The sequence below is a fragment of the Lepeophtheirus salmonis genome, chromosome 5 (genome assembly GCF_016086655.4).
Source record: "Lepeophtheirus salmonis chromosome 5, UVic_Lsal_1.4, whole genome shotgun sequence".
Taxonomy (NCBI): Eukaryota; Metazoa; Arthropoda; class Copepoda; order Siphonostomatoida; family Caligidae; genus Lepeophtheirus; species Lepeophtheirus salmonis.
The window spans coordinates 2,986,039-3,008,057 of record NC_052135.2 but is presented as its reverse complement, the minus strand read 5'-3'; the positions used below and the strand labels follow the sequence as shown (position 1 = coordinate 3,008,057).

The 22,019-nt window shown below is 29.0% G+C and overlaps 1 protein-coding gene across 2 annotated transcripts in view; it reads right to left on the bottom strand.

Annotated features, from left to right (window-relative positions):
• Positions 1-8,853, bottom strand: part of LOC121119028 (uncharacterized) — a 216,163-nt gene extending 207,310 nt beyond the window's left edge. The window contains exon 1 of one of the 2 annotated variants that reach the window (XM_071888072.1): positions 8,171-8,853. In XM_071888072.1, the coding sequence (XP_071744173.1) occupies positions 8,171-8,471 (301 nt within the window). In that variant the 5' untranslated portion in view covers positions 8,472-8,853. The remainder of the gene's footprint in view (positions 1-8,170) is intronic. The other variant, XM_071888073.1, reaches the window with a different exon arrangement.
• Positions 8,854-22,019: the final 13,166 nt, after the last annotated feature.

The window sequence follows — 22,019 nt, the reverse complement described above, 5'->3', positions numbered from 1 at the left end:
TGCTTGAGGGGAGGCTCATTGCAATTCCCTTCTAATGAACGTATATGTGTTAAATGGTGGATTGCTCTGAGATCTGAAGACGTTAATGGTACACTCTGGAAGCCATCACCATATTCTGTATTATGTAAACAACACTTCAAGCCAGAAGATTTCCGATTGCCAAGACAAACTATAGCTTCCGAAAAGCATATCAGCATTTGGAACGAGATGTAATCTTTTCCCTTTGTCCTTCGTTACAAGAAAATAATCATCCATGTGAGGAAAATCGCCGTATGATCAAAATTGAAGATGGGGGAAGTTTAAGGTCTATAAATCTTCCAAATAAATATTAATTTACAAACCCTTAGATTTGTATAGAACGGTAACATAATTACTGACGAAAATTGTATGATTATGACTCCTAATTAACACTGGTATGTGTTAGTCAGGGAGATACAGACTGAAATTATCAAGGAGGATATTTTAAGTCCAGCACAAGATGAAGATTACCAATCAGATATATTGACCGCAAATGATCAATATGTTCAAACTACCTGTACCAAAGAAGATCTCCTTCGACCTATGCCTTCGATCCAAAACTTTGTTAATAATCTAAAATCGTCCTATCCATATCTAATCATATATTGGAAGAATTGTGGGAATCCTCATAATACTTTCCTTATGCACTCCATCTTCCTAATTGTGTGGAAATCACTATTTTTACTAATATTATAATGTTCATACAAGAGATCAAATAAGGTTACCAATTACTAATTTGAAATTAGCCATACCCAATGGATCCTAAAATAAATAATTGTATTTCTACCCCTTACTTACTGAAAAACAATAATTGGGAAACACTAAATAAATAAATTGAAATGGATTTCGAATACAATAGTATATATAAAAAGATCATCTGGATATCATCATGTTTATATTAAATATTAAAAAATTAAAGGTCAAATTGAAAAGTATAAGTTCTGAGTATCTAATTCAAAAATCCTAGAAAATTTACAATAAAATATTAAAACATGGTTATTTCTTTCCATTGCACAAGAGATCAGAGGGCTCCCATAAACAAAGTATTTAGATTTCTGTAAATTGTATGAAGATAGATTCTTTATAGATGTTGACTGTTGTCGTTGTCTTTATTCAGGAGCTAGAAATGAATCATTCCTCAATAAAAATTATTTCATCTTTTGTGAGAAGAAATGTTGGTTCCTTTCCTCCACTGCGTGTCAATGAGTAATTCATGAATGGACTACATATATTCGTACAATCTTGATAGATCCTGATCCAAAAAGATCCTTATCTTGGTGGGTTAGTCCTTGGTCACTTATGAAACAGATTCCGAGGATTAAATTTATTTGACATTAGCATCTAAAAGAGGATGAGGAGTCCATACTCATCTATAAACTCTTTCCGTAGGAACTTGGATAACTGAGGCAAGGGGACCAATAGATGAATTCGTTTTAATTAGTATTGAAAATCGGTCCAGAACAAAAAAAAAAAAATCAATTGGGTCTAAAGTGATTTTTCTAGACGGATTTGGACCGATTTTTCGGTCCAAATCGCGGTCTCAGACTATGGACCGATTTTGATTCAGTCTCACTTTATGGACTGTTTTTTTTTCAGTATCATATATTATGAGAAACCATTTTTTTCCTAGGTCAACTGTCATTCCTTTTTTTTTTCTTTTTTCTAATCTCAAAAGTACATAATAAGTTCTAAAACAAATACTGCAGACATATAAGAGACGGCGGGACAAAAATTAATCGTAACTATCTCTGTTTAAACTTCGTATAACGTCATTGTACTTTAAAAAACAATTTATCTGTAAAATCGGTCTAAGCCGATTTCTTTGGGAACAAACTTGACCAAATTTTTATATAAGACCGGCCCAGACCCAGCTTTTTTGTCGGACCGAATTAGTTCGATCCCACAAAAATAAAACAGTCTTAGACTGGTCTAGGATTTCCAGACCGAAACCCAACACTAGTTTTAATCGATTTAATGCCAAATCGTAATTCAAGGACTACTCGCGAGAAGAAGGACTTGAGACAGTTCTTATTTCTTTAAAAGAGTAGATTCTTGACTTTACGTAAAACAATACTTTTAACTTATTTATCACTTAAATCACTTTCACAATGTCTCAAATAATAATGAGCAATAAAATGAAAGTATTTTTGTCAACAGGTGACTCAAATTTCGTCTTAAGTCCTTCACTAGCTCGTAGTCCTTGGCCGGATATTCATAATTATTATTTAGGAAGTTGTATTATTTTTCTGCAATACCACACTACTCACTGTCGCCTTGTGTGCAAATTTATATAAGTAAACAGATCATGATCACTTGTGTTAATTTTTTATACATAGGTTTTACTTTAGATCCAAAAAAGTGAGCATGAAAGACTCTGATTTCGTTAATATAAAGAAATTTAGGGGCCAATTGAATCACTTCATGACCTTTTGTTTTGCAAAAAATAAAATAAAAAGTCATAAAATATTTCACTCTTTAAAAATTATTTTACTTGTTTGATGATAAAAACATGAATTAAAAATAATTATATATAATGTAATTTTCTGATTAATGATGAAAAAAAAAAAAAAAAAAAAAAAAAAAAATACGCTTGTGAATCTTATGATACGTACACACTTAATTAATTAATTGGATTATGATTCATTAATCATACACACCATATTTTATAATATGTAGTCTTCAACAAATGTTAAAAATTGATTAACTGTTCTATTTTCAGAGGCCTATTTAAAAATAATTATTATATATACAATATAACTTTTTTTAAGCATTTATTTTAGGTGGGAGTGTCCGCAGGGGGAGGGCCGTAGCGTCTCCCCAAATTAAGGATTTTTTCATTCTTATTATAAAATGTAATATTTAAAGTTTAATTAAATTTTTCGCCAAAAAATTAATTTTTTGGTAAATAGCTATGGATTTTTGAAATTTTTCCATGAAAAATTAATTTTTTTGTAAATAACTATGGATTTTTGAAAATTTTCCATGAAAAATTTAATGTTTTAAGCGTTTTTTTATTTTTATTTTATATTTGAAATTTCATTTATTTTGAATTTTCATTTTATTTATTTTAAAATTTAATTTTAGAATTTAAAAAATAAAAAAAATCAGTATTTTTTTTTAACAGCTCTGTATTTTTGAATTTTTTTTCAAAAATTTAATTTTTTTGTGAATAGCTGTAGATTTTTAAATTGTTTTTTAAAAATGTGATATTTTTAATTAATTTTCTCAAAAAATTTTACAAAAATTTATAATTTTTGAATTTTTTTTTTTCTCGAAAAAAGTCCAAAAACCAAGCCCCCACCCCTAAAAAAATATATAATCCTGCTGACATCCCTGTATATAATTATTATTCATTTACTTTGTGTTCAAAAGCAAGGTAGGTACTTAGGCTTTAAATGCATCAATATATGTGTGTGTATTCTAATGCAATATTAATAAATGTGATGTTTAAATGTAACTCTATTTTATACTTGCAAACATTGCTTTTCATTCAAATTGATATTATTTATAATAATAAATTAAATTTAATTATCCCTCCATCCCGCTCCAAAAAGAAGGAAAAAAAGTGTATAGAATGTTTTATATATTATATATTCTGTACAAGTTACAACTTGTATAACCAAACTGTACAAGGAGCCATTTTGTTTTTTCAGAAAATGAATTATTTCATCCCAATCTTGATCATTCTTAGGTCTAATTATTAATTAATATATCATCTTAGATGTGTCTATTAAACTACATGGTTTTTATGTAAATATTTATGAGTAATATAATTGAATCCCATGTACTGTAAATCATTTTTTTTTAATATTAGTCATTCAATTTTTGTGTTACAACTTGTACAATTTTGATTATTCGAGTTGCAAATTTTACATATAATATATCAATGTTTTTTTCAAGTTTCCATTTGTATAGGATACAATTTTATTAATATTATTTTGCTTTATTAAATTACAGCTAGTGCTAATTATTAGTGTGGGACGATTAAAAAAAAAAAAAAAATCATCCTGATTCCGATGCTCTTCTAGTAAAAATTCCCCAAGGCGATTCCAATTCAGTAACATTTTAAGTAATAGTTAAAAAGTACAATTTCTATATGCATTTTTTAGAATTATAATTGATAAAATAAATTACCCTTCTTTGTTTAGGGTAAATAATATTTATATTAAATAAAAAAAGGTAATTCCTCTCCTTAGCAAGCTTTTTCCAAGGCAAATTTTCCCAGGGCGAGTAATCCCAAGTAAACTTTCAAAACTTTCCAACTTTACAAAACTAATCCCCCTAGAATAACAATATTTGCACCGACCTAATGTGTTTAAAAATCTTTTCTTCACGTTTAATTTGTGCTCAGTTCAGTTTCTTCTCAGTTTTCGAGCATAAATTATTTTATTACAATAATTTATAAAATGATACGACTTAAGAAACAAATTCATATGGTCATCGTGACGGATATATGTATATATATTTTTTTCCATAACTTAGAAAGGTAATCAATAGTTAAATACCAGTCATAAATAATAATACATAAGAATAGGAATCGCAAATAAATGTTATATTCCTTATGCCAATCCTAAAAAAAACATCCCATTCTCTGATTCCTGATTCCGATTAATCGTCCCATCAGTACTGTAAATCCTTCATTTCAAATGATTTATCTCACTTTTGAGTTGTAACTAATACAATTTGCTTATACATGTTACAAATTGTACGAAATCTAAACTTCACGTCACAGTCACATCATATATATGTATATTTATATGCAACAGGACTTTCCAAAGTAGGTAGAAGATAAAAAGTCATGATAAAGATGTCCAATCATGTATGGTCATGCTTATAAGTACTATAATATTAATATATTATATTATTCTAAAAGAAAAGAAGTTAAAAATAACCTGTTGACAGATTTTTTTTTGTTTTTATTACGGCTTAGATATAACTTATTAGCATATATAGTTAAATACTCTCCTTAGTATTTAACCTGTATAATTATGTACGAATGCAAAATTACTCATGTGCCTAAATTCCTGCATTTTAATTAATGTTATTCATTTCATTTATTGATATATAATTACTTTATTTTAGATTTATGCAATGATCTTCTGACTACCTATCAATGGATTGCGTAGTGAAAGCTACAATACTGTTATGATGATAGGAACTTGGACCCATACTTCTTCTATCCCTAAATGTCACTATAATATGAGCTAAAATCATATAATTTTTTCGATATTGTCTATTTATATAGTATATATTAATAAATTATATGGATACGACATATTAGTCAGTCATTATTTAATAAAATGTATACATTTTTTAAAAACTCTATTACTCAATCTTTTTGACAAGGTTAAAAGCAAGCTCGACTTTTAGGGGGATGAATGTACAAAATCTTTGTCTTTACTATTTTTTTTGTTTTTTGAAAAAAATTATCATCTTATTTTTTTTAATAAAAAATATTTTGCACGTAACCCCTATTTCTAACCTTAAAGTGAGAACAGGTTCGGTTTTGTAGTGAGCGTACATGCAAAGACGAAATACAATACCTTTTTGTATGTTCATTTTGACGATTGGAAATTTTAGAGGGATTTTATTGGGTTTTAATATTTTGAACACAAAATACTTTACTATCTTATTTTTAGACACTTTTATAATTTTTTGGACTGCTAATTAATTTTGTCCGGATAAAGTTTTATTAAAATAATATATGTTTATATATAGTGCGGACCTTTATTTTTACAATCAAATATGGGACCTTTAGCAAATCGATACTGAGTGAGGAAATTGAAAAATGTGTCTTCAATTCCAGAACCACTTTTTTTTTTTTTACAAAGTAACTCCCATTTCCATCATTTAGCAGAAATTTTAAAACATAGTTGTATAAATAGCACATTGGCTAAAAAGTACACATAGATGAAGCTATTTTTAGTACCAACTTTCAAAAGAGTGCTGTAAAAATTTCAAGACAATCTACGTTGTTTAGTTTGTGAATTATTGTGCTCAGTTTGACACTAATTTTGTTATTTCCAAAAAAAATTATCAAAAACAATTTGTTATCTTTTAATTTTACACTGCTTCTTGATGAAAAAAATACTGTTCAAGCAAAGTAATGGCTTAAAAATATGATAGAGTTCCGCTTCATAAAGCTAATAAAATAATAAAATAAAAATTGAACGAAAAAAAAAGGGTTTTCTTTGTTAAAGCGGTACTTTTTAGACCATTTATATATATATTAGTTTTTTTCCGAAATGGAACATATTTTCATTGTACCTTTTATTCTATATAACTCGTCCATTTATGTGCAAAAAGATGAGACATTCACGTCTTTATTAGTCTTGGGTTTCGGTCTAAAAATTCTAGATTAATCGATTAAGTTTTGATCTACGGTCTTGACCGAAACATCTTTCTAAAAAAATATGAATTAAGATCAAATATACAAACAAAAAAAAACGATCTTGGACCGAGTCTTAACACATGTATTTACCTATCGATCTTGTATATACATTTTAAAATCTAATCAACAAGATTAATTATAACAAACTACATTGTAATCATTACAATTATTTCTTAGAAAGGTAAATATAAATTGACTTGGGGTTTGTTATTTATATTATGAGTGATTAATGATGAGAATTCCTTAATAAATCAGTCTTAAATGTAAGTAACATGTACTTTAAATAAATTGATTGATCTAAAATTGCTTAAAATTTACATATGTACATACACTGGCAAGACAATTTTTTTTCGAAAAAAAGGGTTTTAACTAATTTTTTTAAGCACCATTGAGAACTCTTCACTGAGTAACACAGTCATTAAGCTATTAAAATGAAGACAAATTAAGGTTTAGTATGGGTATACACTTTTATTTGTAAAAAATCAAAGTTTTTTCTGTTTAAATTTTAGTTTTTACCTCCCTTTGGCCCTAAAACTGCTTTATAGACTTTTGTCATCCTTGCAGTTAGTTTTTCAAAGTACACAGGTATAATATCGTTCCAACTTGTGGGGCACTTCCCGAACTTTTCTGTCTAGGTGTTCCCACAATAGCTCTATTGGGTTCAAATCAGGTGATGGCTCTAGCCTTTGCATAATACATAAGATATGAGAGGTTTCTTTATTTTCCAAGAAGTTTTGCAGAGATTGGATGTATCTTTTAGGTCGTTGTATTGTTTTAAAAACAAACTTCCTTCAAAGTAATATCTGTCCAGAAATGAATGGCTCGTGTCTTCAGGATAGAAATGGTAACCATTCTGAAGGAATTAACTACCAATCACTCATACTTGCCAGAGAGAAACATTAGATATGAAATTAAGACTGACCAAACCAGCAGGATTTTTTCCGACAAATAATTTAAAGAATATGACATGGATCTTTCTTTTTTGATAGTTATTTACATTGGGGGAAAGTATAAAATATTAATTGAGTCATAAAACATTGATGATATTTTTTTCCAAACTTTTTCTGACCAGTGTAGGTATTTCTTTCATTCATTCATTGAAAAATGATGTAAAGAGGAGATGACAGTCCCATTAAATACTCCAATTTCAATTAAATATCTCATTGCCACATGTATTTTGTACGATCACCTGTTGTAGTTAATTGATTATTAATTCATCTTAGATTACAAATTTAATTGAAAATGGAGGGATAATGATGGAGACCTCCTCATTTCTATATTTAAGACCTACTTATTGTTTTTACTACTCTAATTAGTCCTTTGGTAATTGGATACACTATTCTGATCGAATGGCTACTACTTAAATAATATTTAAATGTACATATATTCAAAAAGGATTAAAACATTAAATTGAAAGTAATTCATTACTAACTTATTTCTATAAAACAACTTATTTCCTAATACTATTGTAGTATATACAAAGTTATTTATTTAGTTATTCTAAATAAGAGTTTATTAGCAAAAAAAAAACAAAGCTAGCAAGTAGTGAAGTGAGTAAGAGGGATATTGAAAGTAAAATACTGCAGTAGATATAATACAAAAAAAAAAGAGAGTATGAAATATTGAGACGGAAGGAGTATTTTTGGATGTTTACTCATTTCTGAGCCTCTCAGCTATCCACACATGAATCCAATCATAATTCATGCTTCTTGTGTCAAACGGACGTAAAATACCTTAGAAAGAATAAATGCTTCGTCTTACCTTGATCAAGTAACGAGAGAATAATCCCTTTTCCTCCATAGTTCTCAATAGACTGTTTCTCTGAAATAAGATCCCGTAGATATTCCACTGTTTTTTCATCACACATGCCATTATTTTTAGAAGGGGAGATCCGTGAAGTGGTGGAGGAGGAGGAGGAGGAAGAAGTCTCAAGGATCGATGATGCCTCCAAATGAAGTGGATTAACGACAGTGGATATATTTGGAGTGGGTGAACAGCTGTTATTACTTGTTGTTGTGAGTAAATCCCCTCCTGTTAGAATGTTACAATTCGAAGAAGTCATTTTTTCAACAATGACTTTGAGCAGTTGTATTTTTTTTTTTTTTTTTTATCAAACTGTGGTGATAATCAAAGTAGAAATGAAAGAAAATGACTGAAAATAAATACTATTTAAATCGTCAACGATTCGTTTATTTTTGCTATGATTTTGTGACGTATTTGTTGATGCAGGAGAGCACTGAGAGTACTTCTGTTGTTGGAGAGACTTGAGTCTTTACTGATGAAGAAACACTTGGTTTAAAAAACCAAGAAATAATAAAAGGAAGGAATGGAATAGAAATGCAGGGAAAAAGAGAATTTTTTTTTTTTTTTTTCAAAAAATATATAACGGAAAATTGTTCTTTTTTTTGCACCTGAATGTACAGTGAAAGAGGAAAGAGAAGAATAATTCAAGAGGAGAAGAAGAAGAAGGAAAAAAAAAATAAAAAAAAATACACACACACAAAAAGAAAGGAGAAAAAGGATGAATAAGGCACACCCGAAAATCCCCCCATCCTGATATTATCGATGATGACGCCTTACGAAATAGATAATAATAATTACATTATATTATTCCATCGCACTAGACAAAATTATAAAAAAATGTAAGAACGAAATTCCTTAGAATATCTTTATTACTATTAATAAACCTACATGGATACATAATATATATGTGACCCATCAACATAGAAGCAAGATGGAATGATCTTGCATAAAATTGACTCTGATTAAATTTGTATTTCTTTTTACAAAGAATTATCATTCATTTCTTTTTACAAAGAATTATAATTCATTTCTGTTTATGAATTCATCTCATTAATCCTTTGATTGTGCTGAAAATTGCATTTAAAGTAGACAAAATTGATGATCTGTATAAAGGAAAGAGAAATGGTTGTATCTTGTATCACATAAAAGTTATCTTAAATTTATTTACAATTGTTAAGTATCTTCACACATAACACAAATTTTAAAAAAAATAGTATATCTATAATTGACTAAAATATGTATATGCAGGGGGGGACGCAGGATTTTATTTTAAAGGGGGGGGGGGGCTTTTTTTGAAAAAAATTTTACAAAAAAAATCCAAAGCAGAAAAAATTAAATTTTTGTAAAAAAATTTCAAAAATCCATAGTTATTTACTGAAAAAAAAATCTTTTGGAAAAAAATTTAAGTATTAAAGGTTTTGGAAAATTTTTAAATATTAAATTTTTAAAAAAAAGTTAAAAAAATTAATTTTTTGAAAAAAAAATCAAAGATTATATTTCAAATATTTTACTTTTGGTAAAAAAAATTCAAAAAGTTAGAAAAAATTACTTTTTTTGGAGAAAAGTTTCAAATATTATTTGCTCTGCTGCATAATATGCACCTATGACTAAAAAAAAGTTCTAGAAAAATTTTTTTTTTTTGGGGGGAGGGGCTAACGCCTTCCAGGCCACAACCTGCAGATCCTCCTGATATGTAATATTGGACTGTTTGTATTAATAAAGTATAAAGATAAATTACAATTTTCTCCATTTCTTGATTTTTGTTAAAGATTTTTTTTTGTGTGTGTGTGTCGACGTACCACAAATTATGTACTACTGAACCCTTTTTCTTGACAAATGAAAATTAATGGTCATCCTTAATATATTAATCCTTTACATATACAACAACACAATATAGAAAATGTTGCTTTTCTTCTGACTAAATACTATTCGATTTTGTTTGTATTTTGTATCATTCTTTTTTTTTAAATTGTGAAAGCAACTCATTTTTACAATTTTTTATTAATAAGAACAAAACAAAAAATCTTATTAGGTGTAGTGTGTTCATTTTGACATGCGAAAAGTAGGCCCTGATAAAGGATATCCTTATAGTAAACGGTCTATTCCTGTGTAATGAATTTTAAAAAGGGTGAAGAAAGTGTTTAGTCGATATAAATATCCATTCCCTTTCCCCGTGCATGTAGAATATCTCCAATCCTGTCGAATCATGTGTGTTATTCTTTGAAGAAGAAAAAAGTTGCGGTTCTCTTTTGAAAATTTTATATTATAAGAGCATTGTTAAAATTTTTAGATCTCCCAAAATCTTGGGATAAAAAATAGAATGATACTTACGACTTATGACGACAAAAAGTGTACTACGGAGTTTCAAATCTTGGCTGGCCTTATTTTTTATAATGCTCCAACTTTTAACTCCTCCATAGTTGTTTTTGAAGACTGTCCCAGTCTTCGAATTATTAAATAATATGTTGCCTTAAACGTAAAGGGACTGTATGACCCAGAGTCAAAGTTCACAAAAGCATTGGTTCTATTTCGGCCTTCAAAACGAAAGGGATCCCCGGGAAAGAAGAAGGTGTTGGAATGAGCGTTATTCAACTTCAAAGCTCTGATTACCAGCAAAATTACTTGAACCTCAGCTGCTGAAAGGATAAGAGCTGTTATCATCTCATGATGGTTCTGGAGAGCTCTGAATGAGAATAAGAAGTGGGGCTATTCGGTCTTATCCACTCGATGTCTGCAAAATATTTAGACTCTTTAAAGTGTATTGTAAGATTTTGTAAAGCTTGACAGAAGAAATAGTCTTACTATGGAGACTCTCGGTACTTTGAATGGTGGATTGCACCTTATATTTTATTCTTGTTTGCTCCTATTTTGGTTTTTGTTATATGCTTGTATATGTGTTCTGAATTCTGTATGTTGAAGGATTTTATTTAATTGTTTTTGATGAATAATATTTGTAAAATGATTAAGTATGTTTTTTTGTTAATAGAGGGATAATAATAAAAAAAAAGTTTATTTATATGATGTGATCATTCTTCCTTCATTTATTTCTTTTATAATGTGTGCATATAAAATGAAAACCTCAATAAAAAAAATTAAAAAATGAGGTTCTATATTATAATTCAATAAATATTTCGTATTCAATCTATAAAAAAGAAAAGTTGTGATTTCTAGATATTTCATAAGTAAATTTATTCCTGTTATTACTGAAATGGGATGTAATTAACAATTATTTGTTTGCACGATTAAAAATATCACTTATGAAACTGATTTCGAATCCGTTTTTTTCCGAATTATACGTAAAAATATAACTAAGGAAGCATTTAGTTTTTTGAGCACAACATCTAATTTTATTACTCATTACCAGTAATTACCAAGGCATTAGCAGGGACATCCTTAGAGGGTGGGCTGGACGGGTTGTAGCCCCCTCCCCCCCAAAAAAAGGAATTATTGTTTTTTAATAGAAAATTTAATATTTGTAGTTGTTTTTTTTTTCAAAAAGTTTAATTTTTTGTGAAAAGCCATACTTTTTAATAAAACGTTTCAAACATTTATGTTAGATTTTTTTCTAAAAATTTGATATTAAAATTTTTTTTTCAAAAATTTTATATTTGAAATGTTTTTCCAAAAAGTAGATATTTGAAGTTTTTTTTACAAAAATTTATTGAAATGTGAAGTGTTAATTTTGTGATTTTTTGGGATACTATGGATTTTTGATATTTTTTTCACAAAATCCAATTTTTTGTGAAAAACTATGGATTTCTGTAATTTTTTGTGAAAAGCTTTGTATTTTTGAAATTTTTTGATAATAGCTACGGATTTTTTTTTTTTTTTTTTTTTTGAATAATGTGAATTTTTATCTTTTTACCCAAAAAATTTTAATTTCTTAATTTTTTCCCCAAAAGATTACAAAACCAAGATACCCCAAAGTATAATCCTGCGGACGCCCTTGATCAGCAGTGTGTGGGATTGTATTTAATCAAACAAAGCTTAAGGCTATTTAAGTGCTTTCACAAATAGCCTCTTCCTGTAATCATAGTTTTAGTTGAAATCATTATCCTTATAGAGGTAAATAAATTATGAGCTGTTAGTAAAAATAAAAGATAATAAGATATTTCCTCCCACAATTTTAAAATTCCCCTTGTTTTTTATAGCACTTCATTTATTTCGTTCAGAAATTAACTAGTGTTTAAGAACGTATGATTGGAAATGTTTTTTTTTTTTAGATATTTACAAAACAATGTATTTAAAGCTAGAAAATACTTAATCCCATGTTGTTGTTTTTTTGTTATTAAATTTACCTAAACTGATGTTCAATTATCTATTTCAATGCGTGCGCAAAAAACTGCTCTGAAAAAAAATGCCCGAGGAAAATTGCCATGGAGAAAAACTGATCATGATGGATAATAACAGATTTTAAATTCGCTTAATACTATTTATGACAGATGTTTATTCCATGTCCCAAGGGAGTACCTTCAAGTGTAATATTATTGCAATATATGAGGAGGAGAGGCGGATAAGTAAATAGTTTTGGGCCTTAAATATATTGCTGAAAATATAGAATACCCTCCTTGCTCAACGAAAGGGCCTCACGCTTTTAATCTTTAAATAAATTGCATAGTAATTATATTGCATATGCTATGAAGGAGGGTTAAAAAAATGTTAACAAAATGTGCATGCCAAAGTAAATTTATAGAAACATACATTAAACTAACATAGGCTATCAGTTCTAAAAAAAAAAATAGCAAATGTGAGATATCCACATATTTGATTTCACCCATGACACTTGGTTTTTAACAGTACCAAGACTTCCACGCCCAACTTGAGGTCTTGAAACTATTTTTTGGTATTAGAGGGATTTCTTGGATGTATGTAATGCTTCGGCGGAGGTTTTTAAGTATCCAGGGATTCCCTCAAGTAATCTGTACACCCCAATTTGGAACTATTTTTTGATATTAGAGGCGTTCCTTGGATGTATTGTTGGTGTTTTTTAGTAATCTGATACTACCCCGGACCAATCCGAGGGCGGAGGGTATTCAACTATATTTTAAGGGCCTTAAGCTATGTATCCCCTTCCCTCCTTACCAATCCTCTCGATCCATTTCTTAGATGATTAGATTGAATTGTAAAAAATGCTTTGTCATAAATAATCTTAAGCGAATTTATAGTGTGTTATTATTCATGATAAAGTTTCAACAAAATACGGGGAATTTTCTCCAGGGTAATCTTCCACGGGCAATTTTTCCTAGGGCAGTTTTTTAGTACCATTTCATTGTAAATTTATTGATTTTTTCCCATAACCCTCCTCAAACGTTTTTCGCAAAATTTACTCCAGGCTTTTTTTAATATCCATATGAAATGAATTACGTGCTCTATATTTCATTGTTTATTCTAATTTTGCGTTAAATTTTGTGACCTACATTGAATATTACAATATATGATTCTCAATCTTAGTTAACTTTTTTTCATTAAGAAACTTTTACGATCAATTTCTTCATAAATCCTTATTTATATCATTGTCTATAATAGATTATTTGCTTTCTAAGAAAATATACGTATGAGAGATTTGTTTCATTCCATTAATCATAAACTATATAGAATGTGAATATATATGTTATGTCTTGTTTTGTACATATACAAATTGAATCTAGGCTTTCTATGATACTCATACGTACTCATTTTCTGTTAAACATAGATACTTGTGCTAGAACGCTACGCTAAGCCCATAGCTTGGTACGAACCGTCGTACACCCTTCACGGTACGCGGCTTAGTACAAAATAATATTAAAATGTTGTTTTTTCAATCGATTTAAGGTAGTTTTAAACTATGTATTTTTGATTTTTTTTTCCAAAAAATTTAATATTTTAAAAATTGGTATTATTTTTGGAAACTTTTTATACAAAGTTTAATTTTTTCTGAAAAACTGTGGATTTTGAAATGTTTTTCAGAAAATTTAATTTTTGGAGGTTCTCAAAATTAATTGTCCAAAAAGCTAATTTTTTTTGGAAAATTAAAAAGCAACAACACATCCCCCTATTTTTTGAAATATTAATGAATTGGAATCTGTATGAGAAATTTTTACTAGAATTGCATCTGCATCGGGATTCTTTTGGAATAGTCCCATCTTTAGAAATAACACAATATATATCGGGGGCCAACCATTTTAGTGTCAAGAAGAAATTAAATAAAAACTTATATGGAAATTCATTAAATTCTAAAAATGTGGAGAACAGAGAAAAAATATTACATGGAGTCGACAATATGCAGGAATGATTGTGTAAAGTTATCAGCAGACAAAAGAGGTATAATATGACGTCACATTCGTTTTTCAACTTCTTTCATTTGGATGACGATGAAATTATAACTAAAGTTGATAATTCTGTAGAGAAAAACACGTGCATGGAGAAGGGGGGGGGGAGAAAGATTTATGGTATCATTGTTTAAAATACTGATGTGATTATCACCTGCCTGTTTATTATGATTTTTGAGGGTATAACGAAAGTATTTATCTGGAAAATGTTTAATGAAGATCCTACGAATAATTGACTTGGACGTTTTTTATCCGTTACAGTAGATTTGAAAACGTCACACTCCATGAAATTGTAATTCATTATGAACCATATTCTCAGAATAATAACTAATGAAACGACAAAGTAGAGTATTTCGAAATATATTTGAAGTTCCAAGTTTAAAAAAAAGGCTTAAACTAAATATAATCTACATACTAAAAAATAAACCATCATACATTTATGTTAAATATACAAAATTAAACAAATATAATCATATAACTAATAATAACAATAAATTATAAATATAGACTATTGAAATAATAGATTGATCCAAATAATATTTTCTTGTTCTGACATGAATTCAGTTAAATATGTCATAACTTTAAGTTGCTAAACACAAGCCAGACGTAGAGTTTAATCAAAAAGATCATCACCCTTTTTTCCTATTGTGGAAGTTGCTATATACAATTCTGCACATGATAGATATATCTCAACGGATGATATCTAAATAATTATTAATAATAAAGTAAATGTCAAAATAATAAAATTAGACAATAAATATAATAATAAAAAAAATGTTAGAATTAAATCCATCGTAAAGTTTTGTGCAAAAGCTAATTATGTAGTAATGTCTGGCAATATTACTCCTTATTAAGGGCATCAAAAAAGATTTCCCCCCGTTATTTATGCTTGTATAACAACATACTATTATCATGAAGGATAAGCACAATTGCTAATGATAATGCAAAACCAATTGTAACTACCCCCGTTGTTGTGACCATTTAAGCAGTTGTTTTTGTCTTTTATGAGTTTTCTGAACACCATTTCTTGGTGCTTATCAACCATAGCTTAAGTCATAAAAAAGTAATATTTATTGACTATGTAATATTGGAAAACCCAATGATTATACTCAAGTCTTTAAGTGAAGAAACTAATGTCAGACAAACTAGTTGCGAACCAACCAAAGCTACTACTCCCGTTGTTGTGACTATTTAAGCACTTGTTTTTGCCATTTAATGAGTTGTATATCATAATTCTTGATAATTTTAGCTAAAATAGAATCATATTTAATGATAAGATTAAAAAAAAAAAATTAATACCTACTGTTAGATGGTACAAAATTCAAAGTTCCATTTCGTAATTTGGTGTGAATGACTCTAAACATGCTGAAAATTATCTTAACTTCACAATTGACTATGGGGATATTTCTATAAATGACATCATTACCAACATCTTCCATTAATTAATGAGGGTTCTTCGGGAAGGGAAGAATTTACTCGTGTATTTCTTCATAAATTTTTTGAACGTAAAATGATTAGCAATGGATAAGGTTATATTACATGCAATTATCATCTTTGAGAGATCAAAGTTAAAGTCTGACTTGATGTATTCATCGTTAACTTGATTTTATAAATGAATATGAGATGAGTATAATTCTAGACAGGGGAATAAACGCACATTTATATCGACAAATCCAACAAGCCATCTGTTTCTCATCCGGTAAGTATTTTCCAAATTCCTGGGCCTCCATTTCTAGAAATCCAGACAGAAGGTGACGTTATTTTAGGCATTTTATTCAGTTCTCTATCGACTATCAGCATCTAATATTATATTAATATTGAATAATAAAGGCAGGAATGATAACATTCTTGATAGAAGAAGATGTATATTATTTAATTAATGATGCCATTAGTATTTCTTCTCTTCTCCTCGCACGCTTTTGTATTCTTACCAAAATTGTCACCTTTAATTATAACACACCGTTACACCCAGAGTTAAAATAATTTCCAGTAATACCTTGTTCTACAAGTGTGTTTCATTCCTGAACCGGAGTTCGTACGTAAACGAAGTTTATCCTAAAATAAATTAGTAGTAAATGTTTAAACTAGAAATGATTCTCGTATTTCGTCGTAAACTCTCATCCAGATGGTATCTTAATAAATGTTCGTATGTTGTGGCACTCGTATTTCAAAGTACTACTCTGCCATGGCTGACGTTCATTGCGGCTGAATGAAGATTTTAATATACTACAATCTTACTATAATGAACTGACAATCGAAATCCCATTTTTGTCTTTATGGACTATGGTGTGAAGCATAAATTTATCTTTCTTGACGAATGATAGTATATGAAATGTCCTTGATATTATATGCATTTTCTATTATTATTTTTTTTTTTCTTAAAACGTATTACCTTACAGAAAATACATATGATATAAACGAGAAAAGCGGATTTATTCATATTTACGCTCTTACAATAGAATAAATCTTTTATTGCCAATTTCATTAAAAACTTGTGAAATAAAAGACTTTTTAAATTGAGTTGCAAATATATTTTATTCAAATTATTTTCATTGTTGTCAGTTAATTATAAGAGAGAGAAAATGGCTAAATAACTACATTTATTCATTCTTTATTTAGTCGTTTGTAAACGTATCGAATAATAAAACGATTAAACTCTACTGATAGTATATTAATTTAATTCACTACACAAGTTAAAAAACCCGTTCAAAATTCATATTTAATCCTAGTATTAGGAGGGTTATTTGAAAAGTCTGCGCAAAAGTCCGAGAGATGGCGCTAATGGCACGTTTCGAGGATGTGTTTTGTTAGTAGTATCTCTTGGAAGAACACAAACCAACTTTCAGCCAGATAGCCTGCTTCTTTCTGTTTGGCAGTCGTTTCAATCGAGTAAGGAGAGTGATTTTCAAAAAATGGACGAAAAATAATTTCGTATCTTGATTAAACATTACTTTATGAAAGGCGAAACACCTTAAGAGACTAAAAAGAAGCTTTATAAACATTAAGGGGACTCTGCACCTTCAATTAGAACAGTTTATAAGTGGTTTCAAAATTTTCACTATGGTCATAAGGGCACAAGTGACGCTGAAATGTTATAGACACCCTGTTGAGACTACTCTGAAAATCATTAATAATATCCATGATATGGTGATGGATGACAGAAGAATGAAGGTGTGTAAGATTTCTAGTGCTGTCGGTATCTTGGGTTGGAACCCTTTTTTCCATTAATTTTTCAACCTCAACTGCTGAGGTTTCAGCTGGTGTATTGTCGTGATGAAAAAGCAAGCCTTTTTTGGATACAATCGTGTACGTTTTTCTTGCAGTTCGGTTTTCAAACGGTTCAATAACGATGAATAATATGAACCTATAATAGTGTTACCCTTTTCGAAATAGTCGATAAGGATTATTCCTACCGAATACAAAAGAAAGTCGTCATAATCTTTCCGTCCGATTCCTCGATTCAAACGATTGCCAAACAGAAAGAAATGGACTGATCTGATATATTAATAGTCTACAGTAATACAATCTTACGGACTTTGCACGCACTTTTCAAACAACTCTCGTACTTGATGAGCTGAACACGAATCAGTAATTAGTTTTTGGTTTTATAGGAAAATTTTCGATTATGAATTTTTGTATATTTTTAGTCTATTTATTAATTAGAGCCAACATTTGTTATTGCAAAAAATCGATTTTGTAAATAAAAGGTAATTTTTTTTTGCAAAATTTTAGGATAATTTTGAATATACGCTTATACTTTATAAGTCATTCAGTTATGAGGAAATGCAATTTAAAGGTTTGGAAACCTCTATACTTTAAGAAGAATAAATTATCAGGTGTTCAATTATTTTTAGGTCGAAGAAGTAAATAATTAGGATTCAATTTACATAAAAGTATTCGGTTCTAAAAAGTTTAGTTCAGCCACAATATTGATTTCTTCTCAATTAAGTGGTTACTCAAATAATGTTAATAATTCTATTATTTACCTATTAATATATTTGTATATTAGGGCTGGTACGGCACGGGATTCTACTGCAGTTAGGTTAAGTACAACCCTCACAGTTCGGAACGTTTTTACTCTCAGAAAAACGTATATACATATATAATCACATTTTAAATACTCTGATATAAATGGATTTATATATTTTTTTTATTAATAATTAGGTAAAATTTGAATCCATAAGCATATTTTAAATAAGAAATATTACTTATAAATTGATAATGTACATCCCAGAGGGCAAAAAAAAACCTAGTGGCAACGTGGAGGAATAATTTAGATAAATTTTCCCATGTTTCCAAATTATCATCACAATACCTCGCAACTATAGTAGATCTTTATCAATAAAAATATCTTTTTTTGCTAGGAGGGGATATTGTGACCTTGTTTATTCCGGGAAAATGTGGACATGCTCATATTTTTTTGAATGAGTATTTATAAATTCATGAATAATAGCATTACATTAACCGTCTATATTTTATATCAATCTTTCTTTCTTAGAGAAATAAATATCGAAAAAACTATATTAATTACATTAAAAAAAACATTTAACTATTATAGCGTACCAAACTGCGTACTTTGAAGGGTGTACCGCGGTTAGTAACGAACTATGGGCTTAATATACCGTCCCATCCCTATTGAATATATATTTATTTCCTTTATTTTAAATTTCAGTAATTTATCTTTATAAATTTCTGCATAAAAAAAAAAAAAATATTCAAAATCTATGATGCAGCTTAATTGGACTCCATATAATCAAATTTTTCTTTGTAAAATAAACTTTGATTCTTTAAAATTCAAATTAGTTCCTTTGGTGTAAAAAAAAAAAAAATGGAAAAAACACAACTTTATTTATTTTCAAATTAAACTCTTAAAGTATGGTGGTTTTTTAACCATTCCATTGCATTTTTACATGTAGATTTTTTTTTACATTAAATGCAAAGGAAATTAGTTTGTTCTTTAAAAGAGTGTATTATTTATATTTATAAAGAAAAGTTTTTCTTGATATTTGTCGATATAAACGATACCTTATTTTTTATTGTTACTATATGATCTAAGAAATATGAATGTAGCAACAAGAAAATCAAATATTTAAACAAATCCTGGTAAATTATACGACTGAGTGGAAAGAGTTGACAGTAAAAAAGGTTTATGGATCTTACTGCAAGCAGCGAAAGGGCTTCAAATATTCGCAATACCTATTTCTTACAACAAATAAGATAGCTTTTAACTGATTTGGTAGAGATAAAAAAAATTATTATATTGTCATATTAGGAATAAATTTATTCCATTATAGGAACCCTCTGTCTCCATGACTTGCTACGCCCTACTCCTGAACTTGCTCCAGGCCCTCTTCACCAGGTCTTTCTCCATGCTTACTGCCTTCTCCTTGATGGATACAATCAGAGAGTCCATTGTATTGTGAAGAAGTCGGTTGGTCCTTTCTACCTAAATACTCCAGAAGGAGATTAAAGACTAATGAATTAGGAGGACATGCGTCCTTGTCAAACAAGTCTAGGGGATGATGCTCCTTCAGCCATTACATGGACCTGTTAGATACATGACAGGGCGCACTGTCTTATTGCTACAACCATACACGTTTTCCAGTCACCTGTTGGATCTAGGGGAACACCACAGTGATTAGAACATCCAGGTAAAATTCCGTGGTAATCCTCAGTCCAGTGTCAAACATGTGGAGCGGTATGACGTCGTCCTTGCCTGTAGATGACCTCAAAGACCATGACTATTGCGAGGAACTTGGGTTTCATTATCTTTGGAACATACATGTATCCCATAGCCAGCCGGCCAGCCACCTGTTGTTCTGCCTTTTAAAAACCTTTTCCTGACATAAATTCTTCTCATCTGAGAAGAACCAGAGCATGTTGGAGTACTTGGGATGCTTGAACTTGTTGAGCAACTTAACAAAATTTCTAAGGCCTTGGACGCCTCAGTCAACAGCTCTCCAGTCTGAAGTCTGTAGGATTTGCAGCGCAAATCCTAAGAATATTATTTGAAAAAGAAGTGTTTCAGTGTCTGTGTGAGCAATTTTTCAAATTATTTTTTAAAATTTTCTTTTTATTGATGCTGAAATTATAACTGGGAAATATCTATATTAATAAAGCAAAGTGTGTTTGTCTGTGGAGGCCTCATTTTTGATTGTTCATTTAATATCTTATAACTATGTGACTATAGATAGTGCTTTATATGTCAAGTACTTTTACACCTAAAATGCCCATAAACTAATAATCAAGTACAGTTTTATGTTTGGTTATATTTAGATCTAGGACATATACTAGTCATATTCATTTTATTTGAAAAAGCAACTGCCTGATTTTTTATAAAATAACTGACCATTCAGTTTGAATTTTAAAAATACAGAGGAACATTCAATTTGTACAAATGAATTCAAGTCGAAAAAGAAATTTATCTTTGAGCACAAAATCCTAAACAAATCTCAGTTTTTCTCTAAGTATCTTAATTCTGAAATATCTGGGATTATAGTAATGCGAGACTATTATCTTTCAGAGTCATTTTTTACACTTAAAAGGATCCCCAAATGAAAAGTAGGATTAATAAAACTTATGTAAAAGTGTTTTTATGACTATATAGTGTTTTTATTGATAAAGTATCTTGTCCTCAACTAGATATATTTTCATTTTTAGGCTGCAAAATAATGAAAAACAACACTCTTCTATAGACACTCATAACTTATTCAACACATCTTGATGAGGAATATCATAGCTTATATTATAGAAAAATATTCAAATTATAATTTAAAAAAGATTTATTTAAAAAATGTGCATCACCATGGATTTTTTTTTCCATTTTGTATTTTTTAAGTGATCCCATTTTGAAATATTAAAATTATATACTCATCATGAATGGATCACTTTATTTTTTCGATCCTGGTATATAATTCCCAAGGAAGGAGTACACTCTACTCCTTTATGAGGTCTGGTAGTTTTCCTTGTATGAATTACTCTCCTGTCGTCCCAATTACATCATGAAATGGCATTGAAATTGAAAATATTTTGATGATAATGTTAACTATTTCCTAGTACACCCCCATAAAAAATGGGATCACATACTAAAATGGAATAAATATCCTTGTAGATAATTATTTTTGAAACAAATTTTGACATTCTAAAAATGGAAATATATTGAGTTCAGAACAAAATACAGAATCAATAAAAAAGCTATTAATGGTAAAAACAATTTTCCATAAGTTTTATTAGTCCTGTTTTTAATTTGGGAATTGTTTTAAGAGTAAAAAAAGACTCTGAACGATAATAGTCACGAATTATTATTAGCCTAGATATTTCCGAATTCAGATTACTGAGAGAGAAACTTAGATCAGTTTTGGATTTTGTACTCATAGATTAATTCGATTATTGTCTTCAATTGATTTCTACAAAATTCCCCCCCTCCTAATTGTTCCTCTGTCTAATTAGTTAAAAATAAAGGAAATATTATTCAATTTAATAAAATTGAGCCAAATACT